The sequence below is a fragment of the Leptidea sinapis genome, chromosome 10 (genome assembly GCF_905404315.1).
Source record: "Leptidea sinapis chromosome 10, ilLepSina1.1, whole genome shotgun sequence".
NCBI classification, from domain to species: domain Eukaryota; kingdom Metazoa; phylum Arthropoda; class Insecta; order Lepidoptera; family Pieridae; genus Leptidea; species Leptidea sinapis.
The window spans coordinates 9,006,827-9,030,304 of NC_066274.1; the positions used below are offsets into that span (position 1 = coordinate 9,006,827).

The window sequence follows — 23,478 nt, forward strand, 5'->3', positions numbered from 1 at the left end:
TCTATTACTTCGCATTCGACGCTGAGAGTTGGTTTAGTATGGTTTGTTTATTTCGAGACCGACCTTCTCGCTGTGCTGATGTAGAGCTGTCAGCATGTCTTGTAGGTCTCTAGCGGTATTACTTAGAAGAACCAGGTCGTCTGCGAATCTTAAATGGGTTAGCCTTTTATTTCTGATATTGATGCCTCCCCTTTTCCAGTTTATATCGTGTATTATAAGCTCCAGTACTGCAATGAATATTTTTGGCGACAGTGGGTCTCCTTGTCTGGTTCCTCATTGAATTGCGAACAGTGGGCCCTTTCTATTTAAACTGTAACAAATTATAATAGCATTCATAAACCAGTTAAAACCTACATTGCTTCTAAAATGATACTATTCTGTAGATTAATAATTATGCGATAAGTAAAGTAAGTAATAATTACTTATATGAAAGTGACTAAGAATTTTCTATAAAGTAAAACGATTAAGGTTCACGAAGTAATTAATATTTGTATTTGTCGACGCCTGCAGCATTAAACCAGCAAAGTATTATATTTACATGTTTTATTTACTTTCATAAGGGTTTAGTGTCTTGTCTTTCTTATTCATTTACACGTAAATTAAAAGTTAAAATACTACATATTGAGTGCTTCTCCAGTCTTACAAATTAGCTGTATCCTACAGGGTCTACAATAATATACCACCATAATAATATAATACCTTTATAGAATGCAATAAATATATTGAGTATGATTCCGTTGCTATATACATTTTGTTTTTCCTGATCAAAACAATGCGACAAGTAGTATTGGCAGTTCTCTGTTGATGTTAACCTGACACTGCCAAAAGAATTTTGAAGAAACCGAAACAGATGGAAATCTGAAGGTGCATAGTTCAGTTCTACATAGTAAATTCAATGACTCTTCCCATCCACACTTTCAATTTTTGCTGAGTGGTTAAAGACGCGCGTTGAAGCGTTATTGTGATGAAAGTCTCATCCTTTTTATCTTTATCTATATTATCTATCTTTTTCTCAACTTCTTGCTTTATGTCGTCAGTTGAGATCTGAATCGATGGTTTTGCCCGGCGGTAAAAGCTCATTATGAACATTGGCCTTACAATCGCACCATACGAATAACATCACCATATTGCGAGTTAACCCTGGCTTTGCCGTCGTCTGTGAAGCCTGACCGACCTTTTTCGGACGTTCTTGTACGTAATCCACTTTTATCACCAGTTATTTTTTTTGTACCTTGCTACTTTTCAAATGAGTCAAAATTATTTTGTGATCAATTCCCAGTTCATCAGGTACGTATGTCGTAACTAATATTTCAGATTCATTAGATTATTTGATTCACTCATTTTGAAAGAAAGAAAATACAATGAAAAATTCTTAGATAATTAATACGTCTAGATAGACTGTTACAGTTGTGAAAACGTCAAAAAAACTACCGGCAAACTGTTACCCATTATTTTCAGCAAACGTACTCACAGTAAAATAAAGTGACTGGCGTATCGTAAGTGTGAGTCTGTGTAAGACGTAGCTGTCACGCATACTAAAGTAACAAACCTGGCCCGTTTTCATGCGTTACCTAACAGCAAGAGGTTCTATCTATACGTACAAATTATCTAGGAAAAAAATGCTGGAAACAACATTTTCTTCTTTTCATTTCATTTTTCAACTAATTTCTTCTTTTTGTAATGTAACCGCTTTATTGAAATATTTTTGTTTTATCTGTTTATTTTTTGTTATCTAATCGCTTTATTGTAATAAAATCTAGCCAGGTACAAATAGTACATCCAAAGAGATTTTATTACATATTAACGGCCTTATAAATAAACTTGGTGTAAAGTTATAACTGATGATAAACAAAGAAAATGCAAAATGTTTACAATATCATTGACAACACTGTCAATACAATGATAATTCTGAAGTTTTCCGAATGACAAGCTGCCTTACAAATAAACGCGGGAAACGTTATACGTCCGAACAAACCATTCGTAAGCAAAATGTCTAATTGTAAACATTTTACATATTCTTGGTTTATGCTTAGTTATAACTTTATGCCAATTTTATTTATAAGGCCGTTATAGTTAGATACGTAAATGTAAGCAAGGACTCTTTCGTAGACCTATTATTCTATTCTTTCTTTTGTGGCTTGGCATTTCCACCGCAATTTAGTAAATGAGACACTGAGGTAGAAACACGAAAGGTACGGAAATGATGTATATCCTAGTTTCTACCAGTACATCGTAATATTCGGCAAATAACGGGTATCTTTCAAAACTACAGTTTTAAATCTTCTGAAACAAAATACACAATCTTGTCTTTAGTTACAATATAAAATGTAACACAATCTCTAGATAGATAGGCATTTGTTTGTGTGCAGAAATTATCAAAAATATAGAAATACTGGATTACATTGTTTGAATGTTTACTCAGCCTATAGTTTAAGGAACTTTTTAGTAAGCAAAGGAGAAATGGTCAATGAACACTATTTTAATGGGGTCCGCTTCATTGTTATGATCAATGGACGACGCGTGAATGCGTTATGTGAATCCTAATGATCAACATACCGCTACGCAAATTTATATTCTATCTGCTTTCGAAGCGTCAGTGAAAATGCGGGATTCGTTGATGCCGGTCTAACATCTAGTCAAGAACTGAAAAATGAACTCATTGACCAAGTGCTTTAGATTAGTGTTGTTTTTGTGTTTACTATGAATGGGGCAGTCTGTTGGGATGCTTTGGTTTCTGTGCGTCATTATCGCAGGTGTGTTATTGATATTGTTTTAATAGTTTGAAAGTTTTGGGTGTATGGATGGTAAGTAGGGGTAACTTATGTGGTGGTTTATTAAAAAATCTACGACCAGGAAAGAATTGAAAAGTTTTTAACCTATATGTTTTTGTTATTCTGTAGTTTGTGGTGGAGATGTAAACTAGATTTAAGACCAAACCTACAGGTGGATTATCCCTGAGGTAAAATAAGGCACGCAATTGATAGAGCATCCGCAATTTTTTTTAATAAAGAAAATAAATAATTAATGCAAATTAAATTGTGTGAACAAGCAAACAAACTCAATGTCAACGATTCTTTAATGTTATCTAAGGTTTCCTTCAAAAAAAGCGCGTACACCTTTGATTCCTTTGGTGTTGCAAGAGATTGTGGGCGGCGGTGATCACTTAACAACTGGTGACCCGTACGCTCGTTTGCCCTCCTATTCCATAAAAAAAAAGTTATATGGCAATAACTACTGAGCCGATAGTGATGAAATTTGGTATGTACTAGATAGGAGATCCACATTTACAAATTTTATACTTATATAATAGGTGTTAAAGTATGATATTGCTTTTTTATTGTAATAGGTAGTCCGAATTGACATAGAACCTTCATGGTTTGAGATTTTTGAGTAAACCTTTTTTCACATGGTAGGTGCCTATGTAGATCTTCTTGTAAAAAATATGCAATATTCGATTATCGACTTTCAGTTGTTTTTTTTCTGCCTAGACAAGAAAGATGGATACTTCGAAAATTTGAGTGATTTTGATCGTGAGATCGCAATATCAAGGTTGCGTTTGGAGAGGGGACTGCTAATGAACGCACCGTGCGATTTGGTTTAAACGCTTTCGTGATGGAAACAGCTTTGATTTGAAGAACGAACCACATGGAAGACCGCACCCATAAGTGAATATCAATGAACTGAAAGAGATAGTGGAAACCGATCCGAGCCAAACTACCCAGGAATGAGCGCCATGGTTTAACGTAACCTTACCACCAATATTGACTCATTTGCGTCAAACCAATAAAATAAAATAAATATGAAAAATGGGTGCCTCATGATTTGACTGATAGTAACGGTTTTAACTCTACAGGAACTGCAATTAGAAAACCATTCGTCACTCTCCGTATTCACCAGGACTTGCTCCAACGGACTACCATTTTTAAATGAAATTTATTGATAAAAAGTTTTCTTCCCAGGAGGCAGTAAAAATGCTTTCACACAGTGTGTCGGATCTAGATCACCACAGTTCTATCGCAAAGGCATAGCCAATGTACAAATAATTAAAAGAGAAACGAATTTAAATTTTTCAGTTCAAATCGGCAATTTCATCCTTTAAATCCTAATATTATGTAAAATAAAAATATTATATTTTATACTTTAGTTATTGTATAAGTGTAAGTGACTAAAATTTACATTATACAAGCGCTTAAGAGGCGCGGATGATGTACTTCCCAAGACGCTCTCGATATGGATACAGCTTGCAGTTTCTCTCAGGAAGCGGAGGAATCATCAATGCACAGATAATGCAACACTGATGCGCTAAAGAAGTACCTACATCATGTAGCTAGAGGAGATGCAATTCATTAAAGCCCTGCATCACATAAACTCTTTGTATTGAATTTGAAGGTGGCCACAATAGATCAGTCTATCGTCGGAGCAGCATATAAATACCACAACAAACTTGTAATAATACTAAAAAGTAAAAATATCTATGAACAATTTAGCTTGTCTGATATTATTATAATAAAAAATAAAATTAATCCTTCATTCTAAAATAATATCAAGTTGACTGAAACTTGAGAATATGTTATTTAGATTTAAGTGAATTCTTAAATGGTTCATTTGGGTTTACATTTTTTTACGCAAGTATCACATATTATAATACTTTTTAATGGGTTAAAATGCATGTCGATTTTAATTTTTTTCATAGATTTTTTGATAAACTAATTTACCCCAACTATTGTGCTTTATCAGAATAAACTTACACACACGTTTTCATGCTTTAATTAATTAATTTTTTATGCTTAATTTCGATTTATACGGAATCCTCGTAAATTGAGATAGGGATAAGGGGCAGGTCGCTGTATTAGTGAACTCAGGTCCAGGTATAACACTTAAAAGCAAAAGAACTGCTTGCTTACAGACGACTGCATGTTGACATGACACAGACTATATCAATTTTCTGTTTGTCTGGTAATTGTAAAAATATCCGATTAATTTTCAAATTATATTTACACAGACTAATTGCAGTTTTTTTATATATGACTGGGCAAGAGGACAGGAGGTTCACATGGTGGTGCGGCAATCGCCCATGGACATCCGCAACAACAGGGGTCGATAGATGTGTTTCTGGCCTTTAAGGCCGCCATCCCAAGAAATCTCCAAAATATCTCATAATTGAAACCATTTATTGACGGTTTATATAAAGCCTATATTTTTACAAAGAATAGTTATATATTTACAAAATAGGTACGAGAAGAAAATTCATTTTTTCTTTACATTTCTATTTTTCGTGACAGTGCAAAACACCAAAATACACCTTACTTTTACAGTTGGAGCCATGCTACTCATTCAATCTAGATAAAAATAGAACGAAAATTTATTAACTGTGCACCAATACCAACATGACATAGTTTTGTTAGTTTTGTAAAGAAAATTGTGTTTCTGCATTAAAACTAGAGAGAGAGGTATAGGTTACCGATCCGCTCCTCCTCAAGGCCATTGACTCGGTCCCCAGCCTTAAGGTGGCAGTATGCTCTAATCAAATAGTTCTTGTAGGTCGAACGTCTTTAAAAAGAAATAAGAATTACTTATTAGTCATCTTAAAATCTTTATTTTTCTCAAAATTGATTCGTTTCAACTTCAACAAGACTATCTGAACAAGTTACACTCACAGTATATTCTTAGTTGAGTTATTGATTTATGTCAGCATGTAGTAATTAATCTAGTATCAATAGAGACAACTTTTAGATTTTTATGTAATCAAAAGACGGCCCATCGTCCGATAACGCCATGAGAACTTTCTAGAATATCCTGTACCAGGTATTGCGTATTGAATTTTTATGATTTACTTTCTATAGTACTATTTATAAATTCAGTTACATTTGTTTATTCATGATTGTGTTCGCGCTCCTTAGAATCTTAAATAAAAGATCAGTTGATTGTCTGTTAAATACTTGAGTTGTTCTATGTGAATAAATACGTAGTAAGTATTTTGTGACGACATAAAAACTTTCTTTTTGTACCTAAGTACCTTTTTTATTTTAAAGAACGGGATTACAATGTAAAAGAGAATTATATCAGTCTTATTGCTCTATTGTAATAGTCCTTATGAAATTTGAATTAAAAAAGCAGTTAGATTTTTAACTGGTGCTTGGTCAGTACTACATACCTCATCTTTATTTAGCGATTTTGGTGTCTATGATTTAAAGTAACCTTCTATAGAAAAAAACGTGTGCATCTCGGGATGCCCGACAGAACTGATTGCACTAATCTAAGTTGAATTATTTAATATTGAAATGGTTTAAATGCTAAAAAATAGGTTCTTATTTAAGTTTTGTGAATAATAATATGAGAATCTAAGGAATAATGAAGGTTATTCACGAATAAAGCTTTTATTGATTATAAAATATATTTTATTCTAAGTTACAATTCTTGAATATGTACGTACATCATAAGAACCATTCTTTAATCCTATAAAAGTAGCAATTGGTTAGAGTGAGAGAGGAGAAGCCTGCCTACCGCTGTCGTATGCGCGAGAGAAAGGGAAGCCCGACAGATTGGCCTCGTAACGCGTTACGTTACGAAGCGGCTTACCCTCCCATAAGAAATTATTACTTTAATGATTTCAATAGTGTTATTTATAAAAATAAGTTTTAGACCTCCAAATACAAATGTAAATTTTTGTTAGTTATATTTTCTTAGTATAAAGGAGGGGCGGGGAGCTAAACAAGTTGATACTGAGCCTGGATGGGGTGAATCCACCGACCGCGACGAGTAGATTTCGTCAAAATTCGGCGGTGAAATGATTCTTACAGTTAATTTATTACTGCATTAAAGGCGCATAGGCGTAATCTAAGTTTGTTTTTAAGCCTAGCAACTATATATTTAATTCCTTCTTTATCTGTGGTGGTGTTTTTAAACAAGGACTACCATTAGGTAAACATGAAATATCACAAGTGGACGTACCTCTGAAGTCGGTGGACGGTTAATCCTCTTGCCCAGGTTGAAATGAAGGCAAAACAAAATACGTCTACCTGTAGTAAGTAGCTTACTGAGATAATGATATTATGACATAAAATTTTAACGACATCTTTATTGCTGTAATTCTGACCTACGAAAATACAGAATTAGCAAAAACAACAGCGAAATACTCTCAGTACTTATTTACTAATTTATCGTTTTTACTTTGGTGCATACCAGTGTATTATTTCCGAACTCTAATACGCCGAAAGCGAAACTGTCTGTAGTCTCTAAACAATACGAAAGCTTACGTTAATATTTACTTAAAATATTATCCATACTTTCATACTTTACCTTGTGCAATAAACTTAAAGCAAGTCATAAATATTGCTTCTTTGAAAAGATAGAAAACATAAACTTCGTTCAACTTAATTGAAATAGGTTCTACGATGTGTGCACTCTATGTAATTTAAAATATCTCTTCGGTGAAAGCACTGAGAATATATTAGCACACACGTTTTCTCATTATAAGCAATCTTATGAATTTTACACAACTGGATCATTTCCGTACCGGAGATTATACTGTTCGTGCAGACATGTCATTTTACCTATGATATTATTAGAATCTGTCTTTCAACTCTCAGTAAATCTTCCTTAATTTTTATCAACAATATTAAAAATTATTATTATTACAAATTATATATTATCAAAGTCAATTATTATTTATTTTGCCACAATAGCAGAGAACTATACATTGTTTTGTTCGAGTAAAAACATTATTCATTAAAACTTAGAGTTTGACTAAAGATAAAACGTGAGTAAAGCCGTATTAATAAATAAGTAAGTAATGTCTCACGAAAGTTACAATAATTTAATAATATACAAATGATTTGAGTTTTCTTTAGAGTGAATTCAGCCAGTTTTTGTCTTTAAACAGTTTTTTCTTGTTGTCTCGCCAAAATGATTTGATCTGGCACGAGACTATGTGTCGTATTATATTTGTATAATTATGGATGTCTGCAAAGTGCGTTACTTCAATATTTTTTTTTAAATTTAATAATAGGTAGTTTTTAAAGCGAAGTTGAAATTCGTAGTATTATAATTATCTCCTCTAATGTCATGAAAAAAGATTTGAAACAAATAAAGATAAAGAAATAAAGTATTTTTGAGTTTTTATATTATAAGTATAAGCAATTGTATAATAAATGTATGTAGACCTAGATTGTGTGTTATGATATCTTAAGATTTGCATTTGTTGGTGGGGATGATATTGTAATTTGTGGCGAAGATGGAATCTGTCGGCAGGAATCAGGTCAAACAGCACTTCGGAACACTCCCCGTGATAAATGCGATAGAAGACACACAATGAAGCCACGTCTCTAAGCAACGACAAGTTATCTAACCGTTCACAGATAATTCGAGCAGTTCTGTGTTACACGCGGTCAAATGGTTCGTGCTGTAACTGAGGTGCGCCAGACTTGAGACAATACTCCATAAGTTGCCGGACCTGCGCTTTGTAAAGCGCTATGTGAACGTGGGTTGGCTTGAAGTATTGCCGTGTTCTATTCATGATGCCCAGTTGTCCGGGCACTTAGCAATCACTCGAGACTAGGCGGGATTAACGAAAGTGTTCTCGAAGAGCGGTGATATGACAAATGGGACTTTTTTGTGTTAAACGCGCAAACTTGAGTCTTTTGGGGGTTATTACCATTTCCAATTGGACAAGGTTCATTTTACCCCAATCCCAACCTTCTCATGAGAGGACTCAGTAGAAAACAATTTTCTCTCACTAGTCGACGATTTCCCGAGAGAGACCTGCATGGCCCGTGTAGACGACATCTCCAGTACTGCCATCTGTTATATTATGTTCATAAATGTTTATTCTTCGTTCCAATCATCAGTGCATTTGTCTGGATCATTTAACAGTTTTTTGTATGAGCATTAATAAATATTCACATTCTAATAATGTAGTTTGAAGTCTGTTGAAGGATAGATGATTAACTAAAATTACCTTTTTCTTGCCATTTTGTTACGAGGTATAGTTTGGTGTCATAACACTTGGTCCGTGGGGCCCAGAGAATGAACGGCGTGGAGAATATACAAGTACTATCTAAGGCTACTGGTAACCCAAGCGCTAGCAGCTATTTCGGTCAACGGATCAGCCTAGCTATCCAACGTGGAAATGCTGCCAGTGTTCTTGGTACACTTCCCCGTAATAATAGTTTTAATAGTATTTTAAATATAGTTATAAGATGTGTTTGTTTGACCATATTATTCAATTAATGTACATTTCGCTTCGTTTAGGTTTATAATTATAGCTTTTAACGAACTATGATCATGATTGCATAAATTGTACACTTTAACGTAGTGATATTTATACTACATGATGTTATATTACGTATTGTAGTTAAAACATTCGGTTACATCATATTTGATTTAAAATATTATATTTAAAGATAACTGCAACAAAACCTGCTACTGTATTCGGTTGATCTATCTCGCAATATCGTCCACATGGTTATATTACGGTCATTCAATTCAATTTCATAATAAAATATAGCCTATCCACTCCTTAGACTATAAACATATCTATAGCACAATTATTAATTATCAAATGCAGTTTCGTAGCATAGCCAACATTGAGTAACATGCAACAAATAAGATGTAAATCCTAAAAGTCACTAGATGGCGCTGTATGTCATCAACCATTCTCTTTCTCTCTGATAAAATAATTATAATATTAAATAAATAAATTAACCTTCTAAACAAGCTTACTATAAATATATAAATACACGCATCAATAAGGCTACTGGAAACCCATGCGTTGGCAGCTATTTCGGTCAACGAATCAGCCTAGCTATCCAACAAGGAAATGCTGCCAGTATTCTTGGCCTTATTCAAAGTTATAATTTCAAATGTACCTAATCATTTTCAGTATTGTAAACATAGTTATAACCATTTTTTATTTTTACTAAGGTTTTTAAATAATATTTTAAATAAGTTTCAGCTGAGGCGATACAGTGGGACACCCCTACACCTTATGACCCCGTTTGGTTTGCCAGCGTGCAGACTCATGCACCGGTACCGACTCTAAATGAGACGAGGTTCTGGTACTGGAGCTGGGTCAGCGAACAAGATGTGCAGTTTCGACTGTTTACAAGGTTTTTTGTTACTTCTTTATGCGTCTTATAAATAATGAGGTTAAACGACAGGGGTACTTCTTGGTACCTATTTTATACCTTACCACTATTTATTATCTAACAATGCGCTAATTTTTATCTAAAAGACAAAACTTCTTTCTTGCATTTTAAGGAGACATGGGAAGCGATAATGTTATTATGATGAAAATTCATGACCTTCATTTACTTGGAGATTTAAATACATAAACCGAAAAATGCAGAAACTGCAATATGCCTAATGACAGAAGAAAAGCGACATCAATTTAATGTAAATCCAAAGATAAGATTTGTGTGTTTCGTTAAACTAAAACTTATAACTATTCCTTTTTCAGAAAGAACCCATTCGAGCATCAAATGCTCAAAACAAATGACACATCCTCGCTGCGAAACTCGCATTTTAACTTTGATAACAAGGTGAAAGTACTTACACATGGGTGGTTGAATCATGGTGATAGTCCCATGCCCGAATCCATCAAAGAAGGTAATCCTAATATTGCTATAAATCAGTATGAAACCACTAACTAACGCTCACATTGACAAGTCAAAATTATTCACGCATTAATGGCCTGTTAGGTCATCTATAGATGCTCATATGATCATCTACGCTATAATCTTAATATATATAAATCCAGTGTCCTGATGTTTGTTTCCAGTGAACTCTTAAACTAGTGAAGGGATTTTAATGGGGATTACTTCATGGAGTGCAGTTTAGTCCAACTTGAGAGATGTGTTTAGTTTGTGTTTGGGACTTGGGACCAATAATTGTTTTTATTTCCAATATTTGTTTTCTAATGACATATTTTCTATGAGAGAATTTCATTATAACAACTGTTGTGATAAAATATGAAGTATTTTAGTTATTATGTACAGAACGTCGGTCGGGTCTGTTAGTATATTCTAGCGGCCATTTCCAATATTCAGTCTATCTCCGCTTGTGGCCTACCTGAGATAAAAAATTGTAGCTATCGTTGACTTTTCTGTCCCAATAAACTTATCTACGGTAACTCATCTTATCCGTATACGCGGTCTGTCTATGGGATAAAGTATAGCTTACCAGGGATAGACATTTGTATGGAAATTGCAACAGTGAACTGGCGATAAGAATGACTTATCGGGTATATTCAATGGCGTTCTATACATATGTATAGAACGTCATTGGGTATATTAGGATAGTTTCAGATTATTGACAGATAATTACTGACAGTAGAAGGTAGTGATTTGTCCCTATCTGAAGATAGTATATTGGGAACGGCCGTTAGTCTATAGCTATTAGCATGTCGCGGGCAGAAGCCAATATTTATTGATTTTTACCTTGTTAAATCAGAAAAGAGATGTCGCATTACGAGAAAGGAAATAAACATTTAATATCCTCAGATATATCGCAACAAACACAAACAACCAAAACCATTAAGGAAATGTTTACTATTTTTTCTGTAGAATTCCGTGACAAAGAGCATACCCATACCCAGATCCTGATCACCTCAGGAGCGTTGTCAGCCTTTAAAGAGATATAAGTTGATAACAAAAGATAACATAGATGTTCGACTTTCTTGAGCATATTTTATGTTTATGTTTTAGATCGCCTGGATCTTCTAATTCCTTTTTAACTGACTTCGAAAAGGAGGAGGTTCTCAATTCGATTGGTATTTTTTTTCTATGTTTGTATACCGATTACGATGAGATTTATGATCCAATTTACGTGATTTTTGCCAAATGTAGCAGGTACCTACACTCGCCACTCGTGACTTTGAGCGGGATAGCTTCGTCTAGAACCAAACAACCCAAGAGGGCAAGCACCGACTTAAACGCTATCAATAGGTAGCGCATACATATAATAGTATATTATTAATGTTAAAGGTATAAGATTTGCATTCTTATGCCTTTAACATTAATGGTGTGTTAAATTAAATCTTATTTTATATTTTATACTTTTGAGTTTTTGAAGTCAGTTTTTTTAAACGTAGTTTTTTTTTTACTTCCCAGCTAAGTAATAGTCCTTGATTTAATTCTATTTTTCAGCATATTTGAACGTCAGCGATATTAATATAATAGTCGTTGATTGGGGCAATGCTGCGAATGTGAACTACATCCTTGCAAGCTATAACGTGGCAATGGTGGGACGAGTGCTGACGGAATTTCTAAATTTTCTAATCAACGAAGGAGTTTCAATGGACGATGTGCACCTCATTGGTCATAGCTTGGGCGCTCATGTTGTTGGAATTGCCGGTGCTTATGTGAAGAAAGGACCTATAGATACAATTACTGGTAGTTTTTTAAACTAAGATTTTTTTTATTCAAAAAAGGGACGAAACGAGCAGGACGTTCAGCTGATGGTAATTGATACGCCCTACCCATTACATTGCAGTGCCCCTCAGGATTCTTGAAAATAAACAAAAATTCTGAGCGGCACTACAATTGCGCTCGTCGCCTTGAGACATAAGATGTTAAGTCTCATTTGCCCAGTAATTTCACTAGCTACGGCGTCCTTCAGAACGAAACACGGTAATGTTTACACATTACTACTTCACGGCAGAAATAGGTGCCGTTGTGATACCCATAATCTAGCCGGCTTCCTGTGCAAAGGAGTGTGCCTCCCACTAGTCATAGATATACCGTGCAATGTAGTTTGAGACGCAATTTTTTGTCGATCACTTTAGCAATGTCTATCAAAATCTAGTGGTTTTTATTACTTTTATTTAACTAGCCATCGACAAAGTTTGCATTTCAATCTTAGGTTTATTAAGCGAGCAGAGACTATCAATATCAATTTATAATTTTCTTTTATTTTATTTGTTTTTTGGTATCGTGCCATTTATAAAATGAACTAAATGTGAGTGTATGGTGTGTGTATATACATATTCTACTTGACACAATTTCTACTTGATGAAAAATCTATGCGCTGACAAATGCTCTTAGTTAAACTATACTTCAAACTTAGATTTATTCTTGCTCGTATTTACACTTCCGGCAGTCAGAGACGTGAGAAATAGCAAACAATAGCAAAATATGTGTCTATAGGAGTAGTAGTAGAGAGCAGCTCGAATAGTCGGGGACCTAGCGCTCTGAGAACGGCTGGATCACTTGGCGTTGCGTAGAGACGTCGCTTCATTGTGTGTCTTCTACCGCATTTATCATGGGGAGTGTTCCGAAGAGCTTTTTAACCTTATTTCTGCCGCCGAATTCCACCTTTGGACGACACGCCACAAGTTAGGATATCATCCCTACCATCTGAATGTGTGGCGGTCCTCCACAGTGCGGTTTCAAGGAGCTTTCTTCCTCGTACTACGAAGCTGTGGAATGAGCTTCCTTGTGCGGTGTTTCCGGGACGATACGACAAGGGTACCTTCAAAAAGAGCGGGTACACCTTCCTTAAAGGCCGGCAACGCTATTGTGATTCCTCTGGTGTTGCAAGAGAATGTGGGTGGCGGTGATCACTTAACACCAGGTGACCCGACACGTACGCTCGTTTTTCTTCCTATTCCATAAAAACAAGCATTAATCTCAAATTGTTACCTACAGGCTTAGACCCAGCTCTGCCCTTATTTACGCTCGGCAACAAGGACGCTCGGCTCGATAAGCATGATGCAAGACACGTGGAGGTGATACACACTTGTGGAGGATATCTAGGATTTGCGTCTCCCCTCGGCCATATTGATTTCTATCCTAACGGCGGCACTCGACAGCCAGGATGTGGATTTGATTATCGTGGTGAGCTTATTGATAGATATATGTTAATAATATATCTCCGTGCAAGAAAGAGCACTGTAGATTGTTTTATCTACAGTGCTCTTTCTAGATAAAACACTTTACATTAATTAGATACATCATAACAAAATATAAATCTAAAAACGATACTGATAATGAATGGGTTACTGTTATATACTCAAAGTCATTCCAATACCTACTCAATGACAAGCAGCTACCGGCTACTACTCTCGATCGATTTCAAGAGCACGAGCTCGGGCGAGTAGACCACTAAAATTCAAGGAGCTTTCTTCCACGTACTACAAAGCTGTGGAATAAGCGTCCTTGTTCGGTGTTTCCGGGACGATCCGACATGGGTACCTTCAAAAAAGCGCGTATACCTTCCTTAAAGGCCTGCAACGCTCCTGTGATTCCTCTTGTGTTGCAAGAGAATTTCGGCGTGGTGATCACGTAAAACCAGACCCGTACGCTGGTTTGTCCTCCTTTTTCCATAAAAAAATAATAATCTTTAAAAGTTATTGTTTTACGTAACTTAAATTGGAAATTACTGTATTGTCGGGACTGGTAAATAAAGTACTCAAAACACTGATGGGCGTTAATTCAAGGGCTGTAACAGTCCGTACTTTTCAACGAAAGGGCACATTAGTAATACAGCTAGTACTTAACCTGTCAAGAGATATTCTACGAGACCCCAAAATATTTCAGCGCATTTTTTTCCGCGAACCTGCAAGCAATCCACTTGCAACAGTGCCAAAACACCGAAAGCTGTTTAAAGCACACATCACGGAGAATATCCGAAAGGTGGTTTTTTAAAAGTTTGAATGTGGTTGAAGGCATGAATACAGTTTGCTAATGTTAAGTGATATCCATCACGCATTCTGAGCGACGCATCGACCATCATTTTGGTATATCTCGTTAAACTTTGGTTGGTTCAGTTGTCAGAGCGCTCGGATGAAACCCGAGAGACGCGGATTCGAGTTCCGCATCAAATTCAAATATTTTCATTCAAAATAGGATTCAAAACCACTTATTGAACGTCAAAAACTACCACCCATTCAAAATATACTCAGACCTGAGAAGAACGGGCGCAAGAAACTCTGCGGTTTTTTTTTTATAAAAATATGGATTACAATGTTATATCGTACCATAAACATTTATAATTAGAGAGCCTGAGGGTGTCCGCTTCTGTGGTTTGTCTGGGGTATCATTAAGAAAGTCGTTTATGTTATAATAAATAACCTTTCCCTCACAAAGGTTTTTTAACAATTCTTTTAAATTTCGTAACACATTTGTTTTGTAAATTTTCTGGATTTATATTGTAGAAGTATATATCGCCCAATAAAAGACTTACTAATTCCAATTAACCGAGTAGTAGGCATAACAAGTTCATATTTGTTCGCTACTAATCCCTACGATTTTCAACTAAGTTTAAATAGATTTTTCTATAATAACACACATACAAATATTTTAGTAAGTGAAATACTAAATAATAGAGCCTTAAATGAAAATAAGTTAAATTACGATTTAAGATTTATATGCGGAAAATTCCAAAATGTATCATTTGTTGACATGGATTATAGTAGAAGAAGAATGAAACGAAGTATGCAAATACGACATATATGCCAGGCACTCATAAAGGATATTTTACGCCTTGAATATCGAAGCAAAATAGACAGTTATAAAAAACAAATAAAGAATACGCAGAGGAATATTAAAAATACAGAAAATAAAGCTACCCAAACTGAACATGGACAAAGTGAAGGTAAAAACGGTAATGAAATACAAGAGGAAAAGGACAATGCCAAAAAATATATTCTTGAAATAGAGAAAAGTGGAGCTAACGGAAACAGTGCAGAACCTAGTAATTTTTTTCGAGTCTCATAAGTTATACATATTACATCAAAATATTAATGGACTTATTAATAAATCTGAACAGCTGGTAGTACAACTCGACGAATTAGAACTTAGCAAAAATATTTTTATAGATGTCCTTTGTTTTACGGAACATAATTTAATTGAAAACGATTGTGAGCTGCTTAGGATATCAAATTTTCGCATTGCTTCTGCATATTTTCGTAATAATAGAAGCGGTGGGTCAGCCATACTTGTACGAAATTGGGTTAAATTTAAAGAGTTAACGGATATCACACGCTTAAGCGTACCAGGTGTTATAGAATGTAGTGGAGTCGACCTAATAGATCAAAGCACAATAGTAATATGTATTTATAGACCACCAAAACTCGATAAATTTACCTTAGACACATTTTTTGACAGTTTATACAACAAACTTAATAAAAATTGCTTCAAAAAAAGGAAAATCATTATCTGTGGTGATATAAATATAGACGAGTTAATAAATAATAAAATTACGCAAACCCTTAATGAATTAGTACATGGTTTTAATCTTAAATTAGCACTTAAACAGCCAACGCGCTTAGTAAGTGGCACATGTATCGATAACTTTTTGACCAATATTCGGAGCTATAGCTGTTCTGTTGAAGAACTGGCTCTATCAGACCATACAGCACAAATTTTCAGCTTTACTGTTCAAAAATTTAGTCGGATAGAATACTGGTTTATTTTAAGAAGAGACATTAGCGAAGAAAACTTGAGTAAATTTAAGGAATACCTAAGTAGTATTACATTTTCGGATGTTTATGAAACATCTGAACCAAATGAAGCATACAATAGATTTTTCGCAATGTTCTCAATTCTTTACTATCTCTGCTTTCCTTACATTAAAATAAAAATACAGTCAATTAGAAAACCAAAGTGGATATCAAAAGGAATAAGACAATGTTGCAAAAGGAAACGAGAGTTACTATGGAAAACAAAATTACAAACGTTATTACGTTTAAAAAATATCATCAAACTAACACAAAAATCCCAAAATGATTATAAAATAAGAAATTCGCATAACAAATCTAAGACTACATGGGACATAATAAATGAAAACAGATTAAAACTCAATAATTACAAAATTGAACGTATTAAAAACAATAAGTGGCAACGAAATAATAAGTGACCCCTTAGAGATTGCACAAGCTTTTAATGAACATTTTCTTAGTCGTAAAATTTTGTGAACAACTAATGAAAGAGCAAACGCTAACTGGAACAAGCCGAATTCAATTTTTATGAAACCATCATCGCCTACTCAAATAAATAATATCATAAAAACACTAAAAAATACAAATAGCAATGGGTTTGATGAAATTTGTACCAAAGCAGTAAAATATGTATCTGATATAATATCGCCAGTTTTGTGTCATATTACAAATCTATGTGTAGAGAATGGTGTATATCCAGATAATTTAAAAACTTCAATTGCGAAGCCACTCTTTAAATAACAAGATAGGGAAGACATGGACTGTTATAGACCAGTTACACTTATACCAATTTTCTCAAAAATAATAGAAAAGTATATTTGTAATTACTTAAACGATTATTTTGAAAAGAATGAAATATTAAACGAAAAGCAAAAAGGCTTTAGAAAAAATAAATCAATTAATTTAGCAATATACAATTTCTTGAAGGAAGTCATTACTAATGTAGATAAAAGAAAGCATGTATGCGTACTTTATATGGACCTCACTAAGGCATTTGACTATGTCGACCATCAAATATTATTGAATAAGCTAAGCGTGTACGGGGTTAGAGGAAACAGCTTATCACTTCTAAAATCATATCTAACGGGGAGGCAACAAATGACACAAATAGCGAGGTTAGTACGGCATGATAAAACAGACACACCATACATATCGGAGTCAAAAACCTTAACCACTGGAGTACCGCAGGGAAGTATATTAGGTCCATTGTTGTTCATAACATATATAAACGATTTCACTACGGTAACCAACCATGAGATGATTTTATTTGCTGACGACAGCACAGTGATATTTATAGGTGAAAATTTAGATTCTTTTGAAAGTGACATTAATAATACTATAGGCAATATTATAAACTGGTTGACATGTAACAATTTAATCATAAATCTTGACAAAACTAGCATAATGACATTTGTAAATAGACGCAATAAGATAGCATTGAACATTAATTATCTAAGTAAAAAAATAACTGAAATAACACAAACAAAATGTTTAGGCCTACATATTGATGATTGCCTAAATTAGAAAACCCATATTGAAAATTTGTGCATAAAGCTAAATAGATTTTCATTTGCATTGCACATGCTGTCTAAAGTAGTAAACCAGTCCGCAGTGTTAGTATTTAACGCATATGTCACATCAAATATTCGGTACGGGATCATATTTTGGGGAAATTCCACAGATAAGGATAGAGTCTTTAAATGTCAGAAAAAATGTATAAGATCTATATTTCATTTAAGCCCTACTGATTCCTGTAAACCATATTTTGATAAATTTAAAATACTTACTTTCCCGTGCCTATATTATATATGAAGTGCTAGTATTCATTAGAACAAATGATCAATTATTTAGTTACTCTGATAGTAAACGCAGAAAAAATAAAATATGTTTCACGCAGCATACAACGGCACTTTTTGGTAATAGTATATTTAATATAGCTCCTCAGCTATATAATAAACTACCAGCATTATTAGCGGACCAAAACTTAAATATTAACTCTTTTAAAAATAAAATTAAGGAATTTTTAATGACGAAGAAATATTATTCAGTTAAAGAATATTTAACAGACATGAATGTATAGTCATTAGAATAAGTTAATTCAGATATTTCAAATTAACATTTTTAGTAAGCAAATTTTTATTTTTCACATTTTTATAATATTATGGTGGATAGACTTTTATGAATAATTTGGTTTTTATGTTGTATGTTTTTCACGGTAAACTTAGAGTAAGAATTGTAAAATATTATTTTTGCATGCCTACCGGGCAGATTGTTAGCACCTATGATTATAATGTAACACCAATGTACCCACTCAATCTATGCAATTAAATGACTTGATTTGATTTGATTTGTTCCTCGTGTTAACATTATGATTGTCACAGTTTTTAGCAAATTCCTCAATGTGATTATGAACATATTATAGAACATTATCAAGAATACATTGAGAAGCAACAGTCAAAATGATTATTTATTTAAATTTTTCTAATTTATAATTGTAGAAATATATTTAATTATATTTATTTTCGTAACAGGTCTCTGCGCTCACAACCGAGCACACATGTTTTTTGCCGAGTCCATAATTTCAGACGTGCCGTTCACTGCAGTCCGATGTCAGGACTACGATGAGCTTTACTACGAGGGATCATGTGAAGGGACCGGGGAGACCCTGATCATGGGCGGTTTTGATATACATTATGGGTAAGTTATACAGGATGAAATCGTTATGTGTGTGTGTATCAGACGATTAGTACGTAACTATTACAGAAATAAAATAAGTGTGTGTGTACTTATGTATGCACGCAAGAACTTATACTTCTTTGGCCTAACGAAGCAAAAATCATTAAAATGAATTATTCCTCGTGCTATTCTACGATATTAGAAAGAAAAATTTTGTAAAAATCTTGCAAAGATGGCTTTGAATATTTATTATTAAATAATGAATAAGGCTGTATGGGCTTGAATCCTTTGCCTGTCCTAATAATGGACGAAGAAACCAAAAAAAAAAACTTCAAACTTTTGTGTCAGACTTTAGTGATGCGCGCGGATCTTAAAATTTCACTCTTATCATTATTTCATAAAACGCCTAAAGAAGTATAACTTCAAAAAACATTAAACTGAAATCGAAAATACTAAACCTATTATAATTAGTAAAATGATACTTCCATACATTAGCATGTGTTCAGTAGGAAGGTCATTGCAACGCACATCAAGGACGTCACTTCGAATACAAAATCTTATACTTAATCACGGAGATTAAAAAAAGAAGGACTCCGCGCCGTGATTTTAGCAAGTGAAGCACCGTTATGCTAGTGTGTGTGCGGTTACGGGGGATACTAGTTCCATAATTTTTTCTCCCTTAAATAATCATATATGGCCACAAATACTTATAAAGTATCGTTTTTACACTTTTTCACAACGCACGACGGCATTTTTAAAATATGTTATTGTGACGCAAACTGATCTGTCATAGACGATGACAATTGTCATAATGGCCGTCTATCGGCCTGTAGTTGTGTAAGTGTGTGCGTGGGGCTATGTATTTACAAGTTAATCGGCTTGTTTTGGTGCTACACTGTTATGTAAGGTGACATGGAGTCCTTAGTTTTTTACTAGTCCGTGTACTTAATTTCTCTTTTGATTTTTAAAAAGTATTGATGTCATGTTACTGATTAGGTAACGATCTTTCGATATCAGTTCAAAATCATGCGCCATAGCGCCATTGACGCTTTTGAAATATATACATAAAATTATTATGTAAGATACATAATCTTATACATTACATCTTATGTCACAAGGTGACGACGCAATTGTAGTGCCGCTCAGACTTTTTGGGCTTTTCAAGAATCCTGAGCGGCACTGCATTGTAATGGACAGGGCGTATCAATTACCATCAGCTGAACGTCCTGCTCGTCTCGTCCCGTATGTTCATACAAAAAATTTACAATCACAATTTTCAAAAAAAAAAATGTAACTAGTACGTACGTATTACATTTAACAAATTAAACGTGCTCTACGTTACTTAGCTACGAGTACTTGACATCGTTTTGATCACAGGTTTTGATAGCCTAAAAATCTTAGGAAATTTATACGTAGATAAAGCCTCTCGCTGCTAGACAACCGATAAAAACAGGCTAGGGTTATTACTCTAGTGTGTGTGACAAGCTATGTCTTACACTCGCGATTAGTATGTCGCTTTATGTTAGTGTTTCAATCTTCATGTCTCAATTTTTTTTGACATTTACACAGCAGTCACAATCTATCTAGACATATAAAATGATCTAAGCTATTGTAAATATATAGTATATATATAGCTATAATATATAGTATATAAAATAGTAACATATCGTTAAAAATGTGTATGTAGATTTTTGACCCAATAGCGGGTCAACAATATGGACGAGTGGAAATGACAATCCCGCAGGTGTTTTTGCATCGAACAACATTTGTTATACATTTGCGAAAAAAAATATTGAAAGGAAATCAACTAAAAATAGTGTAATTTTTGGAAAAGTAATAATAACAGTTTGAATAATTGTCGATGAAAACGTTAAAAACACCGGAATTGCTATTTCTACTCCGTTCAGAAGTAAACGTCATCGAACTGATGATGAGGCCAATCGTATATGTAAGGATGAAAAAAACAGTGTTATGTTTTGACATAATTAAATATTATGCTTAAAATCGTATACTAAAAGTAATATGTGTTTTAAATTTCTTAAATACATTTACAGAACCACCTCCTTTTTTATTGAAGTCAGTTAATTATAAAAGATTCGAATAACGTTTTATTGTTACAGGAAAGATGGAATTTACTACCTCAAAACGAACGCGGAAAAGCCGTACGCTATACGAAACCCCTCACCCTGAATCACAATTAAGAATGTATTTCATACCGTCGCCACCAACGTCAATACCTAAATCAATTATTTCATTTACTTCATAAAAGGTCAGGTTTTTTTTTCGTAGCGAGAGTAAATGGGTCGCGGGCCGACTTGACAATTTACACAGCTTCATCTCATTTACATTCTATCGATTGTTATATTTCACTCCGACCCAGCTTATTGTTGTAGATTAAATAAGAAAATAAATGAATAATATTTTCTTAAAGCGATTGTTTTATTAAAGTATTAAATAAAATCAATGATCATAATAAAAATTAAAGCTTAACACAAGTTGAAAACATTTATTATTTTATTCAATATGATGTAATATGTATACTTCGTCGCGTCGTTTCATTGTGAGTCTTCTACCGCATTTATCAAGGGGAGTGTTCCGAAGAGCTGTTTCACCAGATTCCTGCTGCCGAATTCCACCTTCGCACGACACGCCACAAGTTAGGATATCATCCATCATGGATGTGTGGCGGTCCTCCACAATGCGGTTTTCAAGGAGCTTTCTTCCACGTACTACAAAGCTGTGGAATGAACTACCCTGTGCGGTGTTTCCGGGACGATACGACATGGGTACCTTCAAAAAGAGCGCGTACACCTTCCTTAAAGGCCGGCAACGCTCCTGTGATTCCTCTGGTGTTGCAAGCGAATGTGGGCGTCGGTGATGACTTAACACCAGGTGACCCGTTCGCATGTTAGTCTTCCTTTTCCATAAAAAAACTTAATATTTTTTGCAAAATTTTACCATACATTAATGACAAACTGATAACAATTTTTGAAGCGTTTGGTATGAAAATATTACAAGCAACTTACCACTACAATACTCGTATATCAGTAGTTAGCTTACTCATCCATTTATTCTGAGATTTATTTACCAACAGACATATTATTATAGAAGCAAATTCTCAAAACAATATTCGTCGCCTATTATTATTATATATTAAGTACAATGCTTATATATTCTTTGGAACAATATTTTTGAAGTGAAAACTTCTTTAGCGGTGTTGAGCACTTTTCTGGGGATGGGTATAAAAATGTTAAACTCGCGTCAGGACAAGCGGCCTGATCGAAAATTCGTAAGACAGTCGTTGAAATTATGGATGAGAGATTTATACTTCTAACAAATTATAGTTTGGCTATTTCAACTTTATGACCATACGGTCATTGGACCAGAGTTTGAATCATTGTGATTGCGAAGCCGAAACATCGCGAGGTCGTGGAATCGAATCTAAGCCGTGAAACATTTTTACAGTTTTTTAGGGATGAAAGTTGATTTTTTAAGAGATAATTTTATTAATGTAAAATAATAGTATTAGTTTAGTAGTGTATATTTTTTATGTAAAATAAATCGTCATTTTTGTGTACCCACCTTGGTGTTACGAATGTCCATAAGCGGTTGCCTCACTTCTCCCCATTACGTGAGCCTTTTGCCCGTTTGCAGGCAAGGCTAATTTAATAAAAACTATAAGTTAATGCTGTTCATTAACTTTTAGTTTTTATTAAATTAGCCTAAACGGCACATTTACTAATTTAACTACGAGTATAGATTCAATAACCTTCCCACACACATATTATGAAGAGTGGACATCAATAATAAATTCAATCAAGGCACACAAAGGAGACTGAAAGATGAAGCAGGATTTATTGGTTCAGGATTTTATTAGACCGAAGTGTTTTGGACAAAGACGACCCTCGTCACATCTCCTCTCACCGCCACGTGGTTTGTTTAGTCGTACACATTCATTCACCAACATGAATGGCTATTATAAAGGCTAATAGAATTTATCTGTTCTGAAAATTTACTCTTTTAAAATATTTTCTCATGTCCATTGAAACATCATTGAAACGTTTCGTTTTAAACCTATTTATCTATCGTTATTGACTGGTATTTGCTAGCGGCCGTTTTTAATAACCTATCTATCCTTACTACAGGTAGACAAATCTATCCTTTTACGCTTACTTACATTTCAATAACCTATCGACATAATAGACATAACTATGGATAGATAATATCTTGTCATGAAACGGTGATAGCAATGTATCCGTAACTAGATATACGTTATTGAAAACGGCCGTAAAACTATATTGGACATAACTATGGATAGATAAGATCTTGTCATTAAACGGTGACAGCAAAATATCCCTAAGTTAAAC

General features: G+C 34.1%; 1 protein-coding gene across 2 annotated transcripts; it reads left to right on the top strand.

The window, feature by feature from the left end:
* Nucleotides 1-2,604: 2,604 nt before the first annotated feature.
* Nucleotides 2,605-21,541, top strand: LOC126966604 (pancreatic triacylglycerol lipase-like). Of its 2 annotated transcripts, none has more exons than XM_050810765.1 (7): nucleotides 2,605-2,753; nucleotides 9,947-10,106; nucleotides 10,457-10,605; nucleotides 12,144-12,389; nucleotides 13,644-13,832; nucleotides 18,967-19,132; nucleotides 21,232-21,541. In XM_050810765.1, the coding sequence occupies exons 1-7, from the start codon at nucleotides 2,705-2,707 to the stop codon at nucleotides 21,299-21,301; spliced, it is 1,029 nt and encodes a 342-aa protein (XP_050666722.1). In that variant the 5' UTR covers nucleotides 2,605-2,704; the 3' UTR covers nucleotides 21,302-21,541. The 2 variants fall into 2 exon arrangements, with proteins under 2 accessions (XP_050666722.1, XP_050666723.1); XM_050810766.1 differs by having other exon boundaries at nucleotides 2,611-2,753; nucleotides 9,953-10,106.
* Nucleotides 21,542-23,478: the final 1,937 nt, after the last annotated feature.

What these genes read in the sequence shown, in the direction of transcription:
- LOC126966604 (XM_050810765.1), top strand. Translation starts at nt 2,705, where the DNA reads ATGGGGCAGTCTGTTGGGATGCTTTGGTTTCTGTGCGTCATTATCGCA. An exon ending in CAGTTTCGACTGTTTACAAG is followed by an intron (nt 10,107 to 10,456) that starts GTTTTTTGTTAC and finishes TTCCTTTTTCAG; the next exon opens with AAAGAACCCATTCGAGCATC. An exon ending in GGTTTTGATATACATTATGG is followed by an intron (nt 19,133 to 21,231) that starts GTAAGTTATACA and finishes TTATTGTTACAG; the next exon opens with GAAAGATGGAATTTACTACC.